This window comes from Hippocampus guttulatus, chromosome 4 (genome assembly GCF_054856545.1).
Source record: "Hippocampus guttulatus isolate MCC_2025c chromosome 4, RoL_Hgut_1.0, whole genome shotgun sequence".
NCBI lineage: Eukaryota > Metazoa > Chordata > Actinopteri > Syngnathiformes > Syngnathidae > Hippocampus > Hippocampus guttulatus.
In genome coordinates this window covers 10,361,282-10,376,460 of record NC_141264.1, presented here as the reverse complement: position 1 = coordinate 10,376,460, position 15,179 = coordinate 10,361,282, and the positions used below count along the sequence as shown (strand labels likewise).

Genomic DNA, 15,179 nt, shown 5'->3' with positions numbered 1-15,179 from the left:
GCAAGCTGTTCCTTTTCCTCTCGTGCTTTTCTCTTCCCTTTGTTCTGATGAAAGCTGTGCACGGCATTTGTTTCTTTTATTGAAGACCACCAAGCATATATACAGTGTGTGTGTGTGTGTGTGTGTGTGTGTGTGTGTGTTCGCAAGAGTTGTACTTAAAAGCAAATGCATTTACAATATATTGATTGTTTGGCCGAATGTTGTCTTTTCACAAACTCAGAATGAAAAGTCAGCATTATCCGGTCTGCTGAGGGCTCTCTCCTTGACGGCAGACACATACACGTTCAATCACAAACCATCTTTAACTGTAGCGTCTGCATAAGAGTGCGACCCGTATGTCAACACCAGCAACTAGAAAATCACAAGCGATGAGCTCTTCATCGCGCTCGTTGACTTCTGAAGGTCACGGCAAGGTCATCTGCATAAGTGACCCTCTATCACCTCATCCTCTCTGGAACTCAATTTGGCTCGCATCGCTTCCGACCGCACACAAGAGTCACACACAAACCTACTTATTCAACTGCTCCGCGCTCACATTCAAACAGTTCAGAAATGGTGCCAAGCGCACCTTGGAGCCAAAGAGCACGACAGTGGCTGCGACTGCAGCTGCTCGAGATGAAGAGAGCACCCTCTGTGAATTGTGCTGGTATGAGGTACAGAAGGTGGCAACCTCCCTCAATTTTTTAAAAAAAACGTATCAACACTAAAAAAATAAATAAATAAAAAAGCTATGTTGTTTTCCTGATCCCACTCGCTGGGTAGGTGAGGATTTTGAGTAGATTGGTTTACTTTCATTCAAGGTGGGGTTAATTCTTTTGACCTGGCAGATTGGGTTGAAGAGCGGATTTGGGCAGGCTGAAGAGTGACCGAAGATGGTCCTCCTTCTGGACAGTTTTGTGTGCAGAAGGTAACTGACTCAGTTTGTGGATGAACTGAATGGTGATTGAATCCCACAAATGTAGACACCAACAAGATCCAAAAGAAACATACTTATTTAAGAGAACAGGCACAAACAGAAATTGCTGGTCACAAGGAGCCAGGAAAAAAAAACAGGCAGTAACAAAAAATACTTTCAAAACGGTATCAAACATATCTTAGCATATCTAATTTCAGATTCAGATTCAGAATCTGAAATTAGAAGCGGCATCCTGGTGACCGCTGACAGGGGAAAGTTGCTTCTTCTTGAAGAAAAAAGGTTGGTAGCAAAATGCTTCTTTTTAACCAATGCTATTGATAAAGCGGTAACCCATTTCTTGATATCTTTACAATTTGAGCAAATATGTGTTTTGCTTTTCTGACTTCCGGGTTGAGTGAACGCTGGCGCGTTTTGGCTGCCGCTGCTCAACCCGTATTGTTTTGTGTTTTTTGTTATTGTAAAGTGTCCTTGGGTGTCTTGAAAGGCGCTTATAAATAAAATGTATTATTATTATTATTATTATTTTGACAAAATCTGGACTGAGCTGTTGTCGATCTGAGCCAGACGTCTCATTTTGTCACCTCAACTGGTTTTTAGTATGAACACACCCATCGGAGAGGGGATTCTGCACAAGGTGACATGATAAGAAAGGACAAAACTTAGGTTGCTAAATGAGACACAAGCTCAGGCCGCCTCCACCTCCAGAAACCTCAGAGCACTTGGCCATATCTCCCATGATGCATTACAAAGGTCTCTCACAAGAGCGGACACTCTCTTCTCTATCTGCGGGACAGAATTCCTGGCATTCTGGTTCTCTTGCATGATGCTTGGCAGCGCAGCAAATTCTTCAAGGGTGATGTCGGCTTTGCTGTGAGTGAGCAAGACCATGGTCCACTCCTGTCCGGTTGCTACTTGTTGACATGTGAAAAATGGTCAGTCACCCCGGGTAACAAGAACGTACATTTTTTTTCTGGATAAAGATGTTAATTATTTCAATGTTTTGGGACACTTCATACATCAGATGCTGGGCTACGGTCTCCTGTTGACCCTAAATCGATGGTGGGCAAACTACGGCCCGCGGGCCGAATCCGCCCCGTTGGTCTTTTTAATCCGGCCCGCCGAAGGTTGGTCCACAATTAAGGTTCAATGTGAATGATTGCATTCATTTCAATTGGACTTGTAATGGCAGGCATTTCACCACCAGGTGGCGCATTGACTTGAAGTTGCAGAACACAGGGGGGGGGGGGGGCGGGGCAATCTTTTCGACCACCTAGTACCTCTGTATCGCTCTACTTCTACTGGTCTGATCACAACCCATCTGCAGCGATGCACAGGCTAAAATAGGTCATCAACAACACTTTTGTCATTTTAAAAAAGTATATTAATACCGTACTTTCATGCTTTTGTTCTGTTGATGTTTGATATGGACTGTCAACAAATGCAGTTTTTTTTTTAATGTACCATGGCTCGTGCTGACCTGGCCCTTCTGTCAAATTTTAAAAGTCAATGCGGCCCCCAAGCCAAAAGGTTTGCCCACCCCTGCCCTAAATCATAGTATCAAGACATTTTGGACGATTGCATGCTTCCATGACTATGCTCCCAGTGCATGAGATAAAAGGCGGGCTGATGAGTTTGGTGCAAAAGAATGGAAGAACGGGCACTCGGTAGTGGTGAAATAAGGTCAAATTAACTTAACTTAACCAATTAACTTGGTCCAGAATTGGCTTAAGAGTGTCGTATTTTTAGGATCATCCGGCAATTTCCCATCTTTGTAGTCCAGGGGTCACAACATGGTGACCTCCGGCAACAGATAGGTAGCTCCCAAGGATCACGCGTAGCCGGAAATTAGCTCACCAGTGAGGGCACACGATTTTCACTGAATATCGTATAAGAAATCACTTGAAAATGTCAACTACGGCAGATTTTTACAGAAGTGTTGCATTTTCAATTTTTTTGTTTCCAAACTATTGAGATATAACATGACCGGCATCTTCACAAATAGCATTAACAGAAGGTTCATGTGATCCAAATTTTCATAGCGTCTATCAAACTGGTGCACCTTATCACTGACCAGTAACCAAGACGTAGCTAGGTTTCAAAAAGGTTGGCGCCCTGATGTTATCTAACACACATGAGCAGATTTCACTTTGAATTTGACCTGAGTAGCTAAACCGCATGATCTAAAGACATTCACAGACACACACTTCTCATTGGTGCACAACTTTAATAGAATATCTTAACTCTGTACAAATTGAAGAGAATAAAGCAAGATAAGTTAAGGCCATTTGTTAGCACAGGACCCTGTGAGATACATTTGAGTAGGACAACCACGACTCAGATGCAAGCAACCAGCTCAATACAATCGAGACAAAAGAGCGATTGGTTGACCGCTTCTGATGACCTCCCAACAGGGGGATCCAAACCAAACAAATTCAATCGGAAGGGCAGCGCAAAATACATTGGCAACGCTGTTTTCAGCAAATTATTCAAAAAGAATCCCATATACAACAAATAGTTGAGCAACTTTAAATGGTGATTACAATGTGGAAGTGGGGAAACAATACATGAAGATAACATTCAATTTGGCTTGTTTGGGGAGCAGAAAACATCCAAACAACCTGCATACTGTCAACATTTTTGAAAGGTTAGAGTTCGCTTCCATCTGCCCTTGTGCTGTGATACTGACTGGACTGATCTTGAGTGGAAGCATAAAGCGCTTTACTTTCGGAGGGCGGTGATAGTGGCGTCCATTCAAGTGCTCACGTTATGTGAAATGCTTTGTTAAAAATTGGCATCTGACTGCGGGATCGCATTAAACACCATCCCATAACGTTTAAATGTTCAAACTTGGAACATGGCAGTTATTTTATTTAATTTTTAAAATAAGAATTAACCCTCCACAATGCGGCTTCCTGAAATGCATCACCATACTGCTGCCTGAAACCAGGATAAATAATTAAATGACAAGCACAAGTATGAAAACTAAACTAAATTAGTTATATATTGTACAACAACAAAGCCCAGCCAAAGTCAACTTTGCTCAGCGGTGCCGAGGTGAATTAACAACTTTCACGATGTTAAAAACAAAACAAAACAAAACCCCTGAGTAACAGATCCATGAAAATTTAATTTTGGGTGTCTTTTACATTCCATTTTTCCTCATGAGATTCTTGACAATAATGTACTCAAGTCCATCTTACCAAAAGATGGCAATTACCAGGACACCTCCGTTTGAAGTGAGAAAGAAGCCAAACAAAGAAGAGTGGCATGGGCAGCGGGCGGGGGGCCTAAATAAAAACAAAGTCATGCACAAAACAAAAATTCAGTTTGGTGGGTATCTATTGCGTTGGGATGACCGTTCATAGGAGGACAAGAGGGGCAGGCAACAAGATGAGAACTTGCTGATTGGCTAAATTGAAGGATGGCAGGTCTCCTTGTGCATTGCTCACTGCAGTTACTGCTGCTTGCATTCAGCAGGCTGGGCGGGCACTTCTTTCTGTATGACACAAACATTAAACTCAGACAAGCAGCAACCGCGGTTTGGCTTCAAGGGAGCCACTGGCTGACAGCGAGAAGCAGCTAAAAGGAAATGCGACCGATTAGAACCTGGATTGTGCGGCACGGGGGTTGGGGCGCAGCCTGACAGAAAACAGAGAAAAAAAGAAGAGGAGCAGCAGGATGCGAGTTATCACCGAAACAACCCTTGATTACAGGAAAACAGAAGCCAAAAGAAGTGAGCGCAAAGGTCTGAGGATCCATACAGGCAATTTAGAATGGATGGAGAACGCAGAATGGGGAGGGCGGCCATCCTTAAGCTCTTCCTTACCTAGAAATGCATGATTGATTAGGCCTGTGGTGGGAGGAGAGACACTGTCATGCACATGTTCCACAATCACACCGACACTTTCAGCATCAAGGAGACTGACACCTCAGAAATGAGGCAAAAGCTCGGCAATTAAAGGGGCCAGAGTACTTCAGAGAGAAATGAATCGATGACAATGCTGGCTAATTTCGTTCATGTATATGATGCCCCTTCACAACTATGCACGGCAAGACAAAACGCTCCGTAAACAAGAGAAACATCAATTACCTCAAACTCTTGGCTTAAGAGAAACGCAAGATGCTTAGAAGAACAATCAGAAGTTGAGGCCAGTGATTCCCAACCATTGTGCAGGGATTTAACAGGTGATTTCACCTCACTGGTCCAAAAATTATTCTTTCATTTTTTTACGCATAAGATATATATTTTTGTTTGCGTGGTACTCGTGAAAAAACACAGCTATCAGTCCGAAGCGGTGAATGTATGTACACGTTTTGTTTTTATGGCTAAATTTAGTTATTGTAGCTTTTAATTAGGTGCGCTCTGTACTGCGGGAATTACAGTAGGATTATTTGGAAAATGGGGTGGCTATTCAGTTAGCATGACATTAAGAATTTGTTCTGAGATAGCACGAGTGTCTCAAGTAGGGTGTACGTGTACACACACACACACACACACACACACACACACACACACACACACACACACACACACACACACACACACACACACACACACACACACACACACACACACACACACACACACACACACACACACACACACACACACACACACACACTCAAGTCTGGCTGAATTTGAAAATTTGCTTTTCTGCACGTTCTTTCCAGTGATCTAGCAAAATATATATTTTTTAAAAAACATGGCATTTAGCAAGTGTGCACCCAGGGCTCAACCCAACGTGTGCTATGTTCCTGTTCTCTGTTAATCACGTGTTAATTACTTTGAGTGATTAGTGAAGAAGGCAACTCATATTACCGCTGCACTTCACCGGTTGTCAACGGCCTAGAAATGTCTTTTTCCATACATATACTGTATATTGTAGTTATGACTACTGGTGCCTCAGTATGCTTGTGACAGACTACTAAAAATTCAAGTAAGATCGTAACTGTCATAAACAGAACACTCCGTACTGACATTAAAACATGTAAATGACCGTATAATGTATGGATTCATACAGACCCTTGGATCAAAGTCTCCCTCGTCGTCGTCATCATCGTCGTCGTCCTCCTCCTCCTCCTCATCTTGCTCCTGATTCACATAACGAAGGTTAAGATAATGTACTCAAAACTGCATATTTAGGGAAGATGTTTTAAGAACTTTCCTCAGTGGCATAAAACTACACTGCATCAGTGTCATTTCTAATAAACCAGTGTAGCTGTGGGAACTGTGGTTTGAAAATCGCAATCAAGATTTCAAAGTGTCAATCATGAGATGATTTTATCTTCATAAAAGCTACATTTGTATTAGTTCATTGTAAGATAAGACCTTTATTGGTCTCACAATGGAGAAATAAATTTGCAATATTCGTAAATAGCTCTTTCAATCACATCTCAGAATTGTGCAGTGAATATGTCCAGTGAGAAAAATGACAAACCTCATCGCTTTCCTCTAGTTCCTCATCAAACTGCATTAAATACAAAACAAACAAACAAACAAAAAATCACGACACATCAGATCATGTTAATTGCACCAAACATCACATCTTTACTTACGCTGTCGTCATCTTCCATTGCCTCTCCAGTGAAATACAACACAGCTCGGGGAATTATTCTCTCACGGAAGAAATGACCAATCTCAAAGTCAAAAGCTAGCTCTGAGTCTTCGTCCTAGGTGGGGAGCGGGGGGAAATATAGAACAAAAACAGTTCAAACCAAATAGTGCACTTCATGTCACTGCTCAGGGAATTGTGACCTCAACTCACCATTTCACCACCGTCTGGTGGAGCTGGGGAAGAAAATAAACAGTCTGAATCATCTTTTTATAACGGCCAGCAAAGAAGTCATAGTGGATTCCAAATGCAATTACTAGCGTGGATACATGCAACTTCCAACTGATGCATAAGAATGACGTCAAATTTCAAATCAATTTGATGAAACCATTTTTCTCGAACAACTTCCATAGTTCAAAGTGTATCCCCACTGATGTGCACAGCTTCCACAAACAGCAGTGTGCGTTCCCTTTTTTACAGAAAAAAAAAATATTCGTCAGGTGCCTCATTTTATCATGTTGCCATGTTAATTCATCTCCAAGACATTCTGCCCAGGGGGGAAAAGAAAATTATCTCTTAATGCTGGGGGTGACAAAATTACAAGGGAAAGAGCAAAACTCCAGCACTAAATTGGAGTAAGGTAAGCCTTGCAACTCGTGCGGTGCAACAGATAAATAGTCCGAGGAAGCCCATGCCCTTCTCATGAGCAGAGAAGAAAGCACGATTCATATTCTCCAATCACAATTTGATAGCATGAAGACAAACACGGGGTTAACCAATCAGATGTCAGGTCAGCCTCTGAAGAGCCACACAACTTGCCCAAACATGTCTGATGTACAAATGGAGAACAATCTGAAACTGTGAATCCCCACTGACACAGTATAACAGCTCATTATGTGGAAATATGACTATTAGTTTGATGTGGCCTGGCCCTTGGCCTGACTACATATAGAAATTACGCACGCAGGTTGGGGCAGCTAGCATGTTGGTTGCTGCTTAAATTGATGGTGATTACAGGAAATAAGCAGTTGCACCAGTTTGGGAACTACCACACAGCTGACAGCGTTTCAACATCTACCCAGTAGTGGCCTGGTTCCAATACGGTCAAAGTTAAGTGTGGCGACCTCTGGTGTTGAGTTTAGCTTAACGCACTGAGTTACTTCTTGGCAAATGTGGACATGTAACATGTTAACTCCTCTCCCCTTAAAGGAGTCCTGCTCAAAGATGTGCAAGTAAAGATAGAACCAAGCTGCCAAATTTGTGGAGTTAATAAATGAGAAGTAGTGTATAACATAATTTTGAGTACTATAAAACCACGTGGTAAATGAATTCTGTGCACTCACCTTTGACAGGGTTGAAAAAGTTGAAAAACGAGGGGTTGGAAACCTGTTTGGTGACGGTGCGGACGGTGCCACGACCTTTGTGCTTCTGCTTTTTCTTGATCGTTTTCACGGTCACATCCTTCCCCTTGTGCCAATCTATCACACAGCTATGGGAAGAATGAAAACATCATTTATCGGTAAAATTGTTTCGCACCCGACAATTGTTTCTCTTTTTGTCTGTAGAATACAGCTTGTGCCATAAAGCGATTACTTTTTTTCTTACAGATACATAACAGCCCACAATTGTATGACTACCTGGTCAACTAAATTACAGCCTTATTGGAAAGCGTGCCTCTTATAGGAAAGCGTGCCTCAACTAAGGTAACACTTCAGCTTGCAATGACACGGTTAGAGATTTACTACTGTATTTTGCACTTTGAAATTTTGCAGAACACTGCAATTTAAACAAAGCTCACTTGAAACTATTCTACAAATGAAAGTGTCATGATAAGGAGGGTTTTTATTTTTCTTTTAACTTTAATTACATTGAACAACATGTTATGGTCAAGTACTATTTATACAAAAAATTGGGATTCAAAATGAAACAATCTAATCGGCCCAAAAAAAACAACCCAGAGTGGCATCCAGTTTATTGCAAAATCAAAATATCTGTTGAAGCTGAATGACTCCACTGTTAATTGAAATGTTAGATCACTCTATTTTGTTGTAACTATTCTCATAGATCAGTAGGAGACAGCCAAAATATCTCATGTGAAACATTGTGAAATCTTCCTCCCACTCTGTAAACCTATATGACTGGAAAGTTGCTTTCTATGACGACATTGTTTTTTTTAAAAGTAATTTTCACTACACTTTAGTTAGTCTGATTGCGTGCATGTTAACAAACCTCGCAATTCTTTCTGCTTTAACAATACGCGCAACATCCAGATTATGTCATCTTTGTTTCCAAAATGAAAATGGGTTTATAGAGTCCAAGTGACAATCCAAAGAGCCTGCCAAGTGCACAGCCTCACCCGCCACAGTCGACGATCTCTGGTCCCTCAAACGAGAAAGGCTCTGAAGAATCAGGCTCAGACTTCATCTTGTAGACTTTAGTGAGGACAGCATTGTTAAAGTAGCCGTTGGGCTCAAAGTGGAACTCCAGTGTGAAACTCTGGAAGAGCAAAACAAGATAAGAAGTCTTGCTGTCATATTTGGGATTGACCTTTTCATTTAACGTCTCAATACTGACCATGGGATGTCCTGGTTCAGAAAACGTCACTTGGATATCTTTCAGGTGCTTGAGAATGGGCTCGTCATGTTCCTAGCAGAAGGCAAACAGTGAAAAATAAGGTTAAGACAAGTGTTGCGAGATACTGGCCAACAAGTTAAGAAGAGTTCCGTGTACTTGGATCATATCAGTGAGCATGTCTGCGTTTCTGAATATGGTGAGCCAGAAGTCCGGGATGCCTTTTGGGTCTTCCATTGGTGTGGCCTCTTCCTTCTTAGCAGGGTCAATAGCTATTTTTTTCTTTATCTGCTCCTGCAGCAAGAGGACCAAGAATGGTAACAATCAAAAATCTTATTTTGAAACAGTGAGGGACAAAATCATAAATAAATCACAACATAGAGGCTCGATTTTGCAAGTCTGTTTTTTTTTCAATGAACAACCAAGAGGGACTTAACTCGCACATGAGTCCTATTGATTTGACCAATGACCAAAGAAGGGTATTTGACTTGATTTCATTTCCTTAGCCATGGGGAAAATTAAACAATTTCATTGATCAGAATAATGCAGAAGGAGATGCTTAGTGAATGTTTACGTGGCTGTACAGTAGCTTGACTTCCCATTGTAGATATTCTTTGGACCACAAACTACGAGGGGAGGTCAAAAATTATCCACACTTTATGCGATGATTCTGCCTAGTCCTAACATGCACTAGAAGCAAGCAAAGTGTTGACATCGCAGGGACAGGACACTGTTGTCAAGACAGTTTTAAACATGGTACAAAATAGCCAAAACGCATTCCTATTCACAAGTCCACTTTTCTAGCGTGTGTAACCTGGAAGTATCCAGCGTTGCGTTGCTGCCATTTATTTGCAGGCGTGAACATCTCCTGCTCTGGAGGGAGTGTTGCAGTTGCTAGATTTGTAGGTCATTACTTTTTGCAGGGTGACAGTCAATAGAGTTTCCCAATGCAGCAACAAATGCTAAGCTGTCAACATTAAGTTGACTGAAGCCCAGTCATCTTTTGGAAGGAAAAGTCACACTCTGCACACTTGCATGAGGCAGAAACCCCAAAAATAGCATACTTTCAATAATGTGTATATTTAAGTGTACTGGCATTTTTAATCCTATCTGTATTTTGATGGAGGCTTGTCAGACTTCTTTTTAAAGACACTTGGAAACTCATGCATTGTGGATTGGGGGTGGGGGTATTTTGTCTTCTTCGAAGATTTAAAACTGCCATAGGCTGAAAGCTCTACTTACAGACAGCTCCTCCTCCTCATCCTTGTCACTGTTCCACTCACACTCAGCATCTGTGGGTTCCACTGTGCCTGTGATAACATCTCTTCGCTGTCACACACACACAAAATCAGAACCAACAACAACTATTATTGACTACTCGGGTCAAACAGACCGAATGCAAACAGACATGGATAACTGAGACTGAAATACACATGCACATTGTAATCAAAACCCCTTTAGAGAGGCAAAGTGGCGCACGCACAGGTGCAAGCCAATTTTAACTGTCAATCATCAGAGCAACTGGGAATTGCTTCGTTCTTGTCACTAGCTCTGGAAATAGCCTTGACTGACAAGACAACAGTCAGCTACTCGTCATACAAGTATCCAATGTAGCACCAAGGATGTGATCTAACTGATTCCAGGTAGGACCAGAGATACATCGAGTGCCACTTAAGAAAATCATGTTTGCATCTGCAATGTGAGTCTGGTGAAAAGGCGTTCCGTCACAAAAGCGTGAAGATACCTTGTCATAAAATGGCCGATAGAGGGCAGCATACTTCCTCTCCAGTTCATGGACCTCCTCATAAAACTTGGCTTCGATGTTGCCACACTGCACCTGAAGCCTTTTCAAAGCATGCACTCGCCTCTTCACCGCTTTAGGCAGCATGCTGTGGTCGAAGGAAAAGCAAGATGCGGTTTGAGGAGGCACGGTTGTGAATTTGTCATCCCCAAATCATCAAAATGCCAACAACAACAAAATGTTATGTGGCTGTCAAACAGGATGTATGATTGGTGACACCCATCTTATCTTGCCGAAGATCTGGCAATTTTTGGTCCTGGCAAATGCTGGATTTCAACCAATCGGATCTCTACACTAACTTTTGCACTAGTGCGACCAACTTTTTCAGTCGGCCGGAGCAGCACAGATTTGGTCGCACCCTTTTTTAGGGGTGGTATAGGATGACCATAGTTGCTGATGTATAGTCATCTCAATTGGCATACTGTAGTTTCGTATGATGTTTGATAGCGAAGTTTGATAGCGACTGAAGATATATGCACAAAATATTTTACTGGTACAACTTTGCAACAACTAGTGACTTGACAAAACAGGTCAATTAATTTCTATAACCTTAAAAGAAGACAAAAAAAAGATACCATGCTAAAACCTTAAAACATCAGTAAAAAGCAGTGAAATAATATCTGACAGCTAAACAACTTCAAATGTGTCTTATTTGTATTACCGTGTAAGTCAGCAAAAAAGTACAATGATTCTAATTTGAATGTGGTCACAATTTTTTTTAAACATTTCTAATGGCTGTAGAATAAACACAATGAAAACCTGTACTCACCCCCCACTCACCCATTTTAAATAGCACAGCCACTTTGCATATGCATAAATATGTCTATATTTATATTTCACTCTGTACTGTGGACAGTGCATTTGTTTTTTTTTTGTGCATGCAAATACTTGTTTTGTTTTTCTACTTTCTCCTTTTCATAATTTGTGCTGGTGTAAATTGCCAATTTCTCCATTGTGAGACAAGTAAAGGTTTTTCTTCTTAAACGCTCAACATGATTTTTTAAAATTCACACTACTGATACTTTTCTTTATAAATGGGAGCGAGCTGAATAGAAACCCATTCTTTAGAAAGCAAATTAAGCTAGTTAAATTAAACAGCTAGACATTGATATATATATATATATATATATATATAAAACTTATTTTTTAATACTGGAAGGATTTAACCTGACACGCATTCCACCTTCTGCATGTAGTTTGACAGTGGACATAGAATTGGAGCGCCACTGCTGTATGTACTGGTAGAAGGATTAAAACACGCACCCGCGCTGTGTGATCGGCTGAAACTTTTACAAGCACATAATGAGGAAAAAAGGGCACATTTGTGAGCATAATGGTCGCACTTTAAAGCCCGGCTGATAGTAAATATAGCAGAGTACGATGTCCAATTTGATGTGAAATACCATGCTAAAAAGAGTTATGACTTACAAAGCAAAAGGGGACATAGATCAACTTCCCATCATTTTACCTGTAAGGGCATGTCATATCTGTATGTGAAATTAACCCTTTCAGGGACAGCAGTTATGACAGAGGACAGTTTATCATGTTATTAGGTTACAGGGTGCATGAAAGGGTAAAGTATCTGGGACATGTCATCCAGATTAAATGTCTGAAAATTATGACCATGTGTATAGATAGCAGCACATGTTAAATTCACAAGCTAACATGATGGTTAAGGAATTCTCACTAGTATTCAAGATACATCTCTGTAAAAGTTATTGTACTTCTCTGTATACTGCTCCCATGTAGATAAAGTTTAAAACGTCTAGCAAGCATAAGTTTAAGATTGCCGATGATGACATGTACAGATTTGCTGACAAAGCTAAGGTGGTGTAGTGCAAGGAAACTGTTTTGTTGTGCAAGGTTAGTATGTTTCATGCCTTGTTGAGGAATCCAATGTCTATTAAATTCCATCGTTTCCTGGTTTCAGTGCAGTGAGATACTAGTCAGTCACCTTTGTGGACGTGAGACTGCCTTTTCATTTGTTTTAATGTTTATTGCGTAGTGCATGTGCTTTCTAATGAGTCTGCAATAAAAGTTGATTGATTTCTCATTATTACTACCACAGGTAGCACTGCTTTTTATGTACAGTCGGATCCCCTTACAGTATTGTACCACGCTGATTGCATAGTATGATAGGGAAACAAAAGCATGACTTCAGCACGCATCTTTGTGTAATTTTGGTGTTTCATGCAACCTATTATGCAACTCAACCAACCTTTCCACCGCATGCAAGTGAACAGGTTTGTCAATCTGCCTGGCAGGATTCTGCAATCCCGGCTCCCCTTTACCTGTTCAAAGTTGCACGATAGAGAAACCATATTCATGAGGTCAAACTTGTTCAAGAGTGTACAGCCTTCGACTGAGTAATGTTTCACCGGGGTGAACAATGAAAACGTTGCATTTACCTTTATTGACCTCCATTACAGAGTTGCTGCTCCTTCCTAGGATTTAAAAAAAGGGTCAATCTAACACGGGTAGCGAGAGTGACTGCGTTTTACTTTCCGCACGGGATTACTCAAGTGTAACATCAGAAATCGGCAGTGTGAAGACATCCCCTTACGCCGCTGATTCCAGCTTGTGCCACAAAGGAAACAACATATAATTACAAAGCAGCATACGTATTTACAAAGAGCCCAGTTGTGACGGGATCAGAGTGGCGAGCATGCGTGGGCCGATGACGCACTGGAACGCGGCTGGCAGCTGGACTAGCCTACGACCAATAAAGTTAGCGTCTGCTCGCGAGTCAAGGCGCTCTCGTAGCCGATTGACAGTTGCATGGTGGAATTAAACAAACACAGAAAAGGTGGACGATTTCTGACTGTCTAAGTTTGGCTTCTTGACAAACACTTCTGAATAACAACAATTGGGCTGCAGCACACGTTTTGACAGGAGCTCAAGAGCTAGCTAACGAGTAACAAAGTACGAGGCAACGTGTTGTGACTAGTCACTTAGCTGACAGAGTAGAAACAACTATTGTGTAACAGTCATTGTGCAATTACTAAAAATCCAGAAGAACCATTAACAGTAAAATCGTAACTTCTTAACGTGACGTTGCCCTTGTCTTTACAAGATAAACAGACCGTTTCATACAGCTAAGTGTTAGCTCCTCGCTAGCAACACTGGCACGCTAGTAATTGCTGGCTATCGCTAGCATTGCACTTGCTAAAAGTGGACAAAAAGTAACTTTAAGGCAGTGGGAGTGTGCTAGCTCGCAGTACTGCACCAATCGCTTGTCACAATTCCTGAGCATCGATTAAACGGATCTTTTTACCTATGACGTTGGGCGATCAAGTGGCAGACAGTCCTCCTCACGCGTCTTGTATTCTTCTTCGGTTGTGTGACGCAACTGATATTTCACCGATGTACTACTGCCCTCTACCGACTCAATATAATAATTAATATTGCTTTGGTGACCACGGATAAGCGGAAGGAAAATGGACGGTTGCTCTTATACAGTTACTGTTTTCTTGCCTATTAATAAACATGTCAAGCAGAACGGCCCTGGCACCCTAAAATATGACATTGACACACACTTTCATGACGTAATGTAATTAATCTTTCATCGAAGCGAATCATTAATTTTCTTCTGTTTCCAAAACCTAAATAAATATTCTTCATTAAGAAAATGTAATTTTTTGATGGGCTGTTATGCTATTTATTACGTACCTAATTTAACAATAAGCGGAATAACATTAAATTAATAAATGAAGATCGTTAATTGGCTCGACACAAATGCTGCATTAGAGGAAGGTGGGATGTCAGCTTTATTCCATCCCGATTGTCCCACTTATGACCTCAAAACATTCAAAGCGAAAGAAAACAACAAAAGCCTTCTCCAGATTGCATTAAATTGTTGTTCAGTTCATAAATAAATACATTGCTCTGGTTCATCACAACACATTTTGACCTCCAGCAAACTTTCTTAAGAATTTCTCTTATTTGTAAAACTAAAGGAATATCTTATCTTCAAAGCATTTAATTCATTTCACCAAATAACGTTCTAACTGCATATCCTCACGCAGCAAATTAGTTTTTGCTGTGTTGCACTGATTTACACGGTGCAAATCATGTTGCAACACGTCAGTGGTTCTCAGTTATTTTCTGTCATGCCCCCCCAAGGAAGAGGAAAACATCTCGCCCCCCCCCCCCGCACAGCTATAAATAGTATCATTTGTCTATAAAATTGTTATAAGTACACCTTTGCATAAGACTGTATCCTTATTATCGTATAAGAGAATAAAAAAAAGAAATATGGACCAACTTTATGGATCAACTTACAACAAAGAATAGCGTTAGTAACTGGAACAGAAACGATTTAAAGTGTATCTGAAATTCA

General features: G+C 41.0%; 1 protein-coding gene across 4 annotated transcripts; it reads right to left on the bottom strand.

Moving 5' to 3' along the window:
- Positions 1–3,120: 3,120 nt before the first annotated feature.
- On the bottom strand, positions 3,121–14,191 carry nap1l4a (nucleosome assembly protein 1-like 4a). 4 transcript variants are annotated; one of them, XM_086109124.1, is made up of 15 exons: positions 14,115–14,191; positions 13,249–13,284; positions 13,059–13,131; positions 10,784–10,928; positions 10,282–10,368; positions 9,199–9,333; positions 9,043–9,114; positions 8,825–8,964; positions 7,812–7,957; positions 6,682–6,704; positions 6,473–6,586; positions 6,355–6,384; positions 5,940–6,008; positions 4,743–4,766; positions 3,121–4,412 (listed from the first exon to the last, which is right to left on the bottom strand). In XM_086109124.1, exons 2-14 carry the CDS (start codon positions 13,262–13,264, stop codon positions 4,761–4,763), a joined length of 1,056 nt encoding a protein of 351 aa, XP_085965250.1. In that variant the 5' UTR covers positions 13,265–13,284; positions 14,115–14,191; the 3' UTR covers positions 3,121–4,412; positions 4,743–4,760. The 4 variants fall into 4 exon arrangements, with proteins under 4 accessions (XP_085965250.1, XP_085965248.1, XP_085965251.1 ...); XM_086109122.1 differs by lacking the exon at positions 4,743–4,766; XM_086109125.1 differs by lacking the exon at positions 6,355–6,384.
- Between the last annotated feature and the right edge of the window lie 988 nt (positions 14,192–15,179).